General features: G+C 74.8%; 1 protein-coding gene across 1 annotated transcript in view; it reads left to right on the forward strand.

Annotated features, from left to right (window-relative positions):
• Positions 1-2,295: 2,295 nt before the first annotated feature.
• Positions 2,296-3,019, forward strand: part of MEGF6 (multiple EGF-like-domains 6) — a 45,087-nt gene continuing 44,363 nt past the window's right edge. The window contains exon 1 of the mRNA XM_012734524.1: positions 2,296-2,375. Coding sequence (XP_012589978.1) covers positions 2,296-2,375 — 80 coding nt within the window. The remainder of the gene's footprint in view (positions 2,376-3,019) is intronic.

Here is a 3,019-nt window from a genome sequence, read left to right on the forward strand (position 1 = left end):
CGCAGTCTGCCGCCGCCGCGGGACGGGACCGGTCGGCCTCACTTCCTCCCCTGCCGGCGGGGGTGCGCGGGCGGCGGGCGGACAGGCGCCCCAGGTTGGTGTGTGTGGGCCCAGGCTGGGGAGGGCGGTCAGCCCGAGGGGGCAGGAAGAGGGTCGCCCGGCCAGCAGCAAGCGAGTCCGGAGTTGGCCCCGCAGGAATACCTGGGCGCGGGGGCGTGGGGGAGCCGACCGGGGCCCCTCCGCTGGCCCCTGGTGGGGTGAGGACGGCCTGCGCGTGAGTGTGGGCTTCTGGCTGGGCCAGAGGGGGACGGGCCGCACCCCCAGGCCCCACCCTGGACTTACTCCCTGAGGGCTTTCCCAGTGTCACTAGAGGACCCCATCGGGTCCTTTGTGCCCTGGAGACTGAGGGCCGGGCCCTGCCCCCAGTGTGTGGACAGCCCTTTCCGGAGAGCCCGGGCGGTTGGTTTGTCCAGGGAAACCGCCACCTTCCAGGAACACTGCGGCCACCTTTCCTAGCTCCCGGGACGTCCAGGGCCGGGTCCAGGGGTTCCGGGGTGCTGGTCAGGGGGGTGGCTGTTCAGCCCCTGCCTCTGCGGGGCTTCTGCCCTGTGTGCGTGCTTGTGGGGATTGCTGCGCCCTTCTCGGGGCCCCCAGCACCCCGCCCCGGAGCGAGCCGCGAGGGTCAGAGCCTGCCCACTCCTGGGCTGGCACGGGGCTGCTCTGCGCCCCGCTGCCTCCCAGCCCTGGGCCGCGGGCGCAGCGGGGCCATCTGCGGGCAGGCAGCGCCCTGGCCCTTCTCGGGGCCTGTCCCGTCTGGCGGGGCTCTGGAGACCGCCGGCAGAGCAGAGGGAGTGGGAGCGTGGCCCCCAGACCCTGGGATGTGCATCCCCTGCCCGCACCCCAGGGTCAGGGAAGGGGCGCAGACAGCAGGGGCCCTGCCGGCCTTCGCTCCCGGGTGACCCACTGGGCCCCCGGCCGGCACAGCAGCGTCCGCCTCACTGGCCACTTTTTCAGAACTTCTCACAGCCCCTGGGGTGCTTTTCTGGCTCAGTAAAGAGGGGAGAGGGGCCCCAGTGACCCGCCGTCCAAGGGCCTGGGCCTCAGGGGCCGTGGGCCACCTGCCGCCTGGCTCTGCTGGCCCAGGCGCACGGCTGCAGGCTCGGCTGCTGCGGCCCCCGGGACTTCCCAGGCAAGGGCCGTTCTCCCCGGGCCGGGGCAGTCCTGGGCGTGCGGCGCCGGCCCGAGGCCGGGCTGTGGGTTGGGCCTGGGGCGCAGGGGATGCCCCACGCACTGGAGCGCGGCCCCTTGGGCCGAGGCTGGGAGCAGGGCCGGCCCATGTGGCCAGGGTGACCCCGCCGTCCAGGCAGAGACAGGCTCTCCAGGCTCAAGTCCCGACTCACATGCTGCTGCCAGACGCTGGCCCCGACGGGGGTGGCCCTGGAGCCGGGTGGGGCGCCCTGGCTCTCCAGGCGGGGCGGGTGCAGCCGCTGAGCCGGCGTGGGGCTGCTCTTTGGGGGGCTGCGCCCACCTGCCTGGGCACGGAGATGCTCCGCGGCGCCTCCGAGGCGCACGGACCCCGGCCGGCCTTCGGGCATCCAGACACCGGGGCTCGAGGGGCCCCCGGGTCTGCGTCCGGACAGGCGACGTGACCCCAGGTGCGTGCCCGCCGCAGCCCCCGTAGGAGCAGACGCCGGCGCCAGCAGAGCCCCGCTGGCCGCGTCCACTCCGGGACTTGCCCTCCCTGGCTCCCCCAGGCGGGCAGGGCCGGGCCACGGACACAGACTCGCCCCTGCACGGCCGGGCACTGCCTTCAGCGAGGCGGGGGGCGCAACCCGGGCCCCCCGGCCGGGAGCTGCGGGAGCCGGGGGCACGGGCACAGGATGGGCCCCGCACAGCGGCGGGAGGCTCGGGCTGGACCTCGCTGGTGAGTGCCACCGGGGGCCGAGGCTTGCGCAGGGCAGGGGCTGGCGGGGCCGCCCCGGGGTTTCTGTCACATTCCAAGCCCCGTGTGGGTGTGGGTTGCCTGGGGCCAGCCCGCTGCCCGGGCGGAGCCCTGTGGCGGCGCCCTGGGCAGGTGTGGGCGGTGTGACGCGGGGCGGGGGTGGCGGGCGCTGTGGGCCCAGAAACAGCCTCCAGCGCTCCCCGAGCCACCCCTGCAAGGCGGACAGAGGCCCGGAGAAGCCTGGCGCCTCCCAGACCGCACAGCGGCCAGGCTTGGGCTGTGGCCTGCCCTCCGCGGGGCCACCCTGTCCTCAGACCAGGAGCCAGACGGGCGCAGTCCGGCCCGGCTGGGCCATGGCGAGAGGCTGGGAGGTCGCAGACGGCCCCACCGCCTCGCTCCGCTCCCTGCAGAAGGCCGAGGGCTGGGGGCACAGGTGTGGGCAGGTGCCCTTGGGCGAGTGTGATGCCGCCTGGTGGCTGCTCGCTGGGCCGAGACTGTCACCGTGTTACTGCCAGGTCAGGCTGTGCGCCTGTCGGGCAGGTGTGCCCTGGGCAGGTGAGCAGAGGGTTGTGGTAGCAGGTGCACGTCACAGGCAGGAGCTGAGCGGGCACCAGGCCATGTCGGCCCAGCCGGCCCTTCACCCTGCACCCTCCCGCCGGGCGCTGACCGGCCGGCTGAGAGCGCCGGGTCCGTGCGCGGGTGCGCGTGCCCACGTCCACCGGGAGCAGCTTGTCGGCCAAGGTGGGCAGTGACCCCAGGCCGGGAGGTCACGGCTGCAGGTCACCGGCAGGTCACGAGGCCCCACCATGTGCCCCTGGGCCAGACCTGGGGTGGGGGCGTCCCTGGAGCCGCCCCCTGAGTGGACCCGACCAGCCTGTGCCCAGACCAGGGATGGGGCCTTGGCGCTGGGCCCTGGCGACCGACCCCTGCTGGCTCCCTGGGCGCAGGGCTCAGGAACCCCGCCCGCTGGGTGCGGGCCCAGGGAGGAAGAGGCGGGGCTGCCTTGTGCAGCGGGCCAGCCAGTGATAAGGGGTCAGCCTGAGGCCTCGGCAGCAGGCACCCCCCAGAGACGCCTCT

Source organism: Condylura cristata, unplaced genomic scaffold (genome assembly GCF_000260355.1).
Source record: "Condylura cristata isolate star-nosed mole 26May11 unplaced genomic scaffold, ConCri1.0 scaffold00058, whole genome shotgun sequence".
In the NCBI taxonomy this organism is placed as follows: Eukaryota; Metazoa; Chordata; class Mammalia; order Eulipotyphla; family Talpidae; genus Condylura; species Condylura cristata.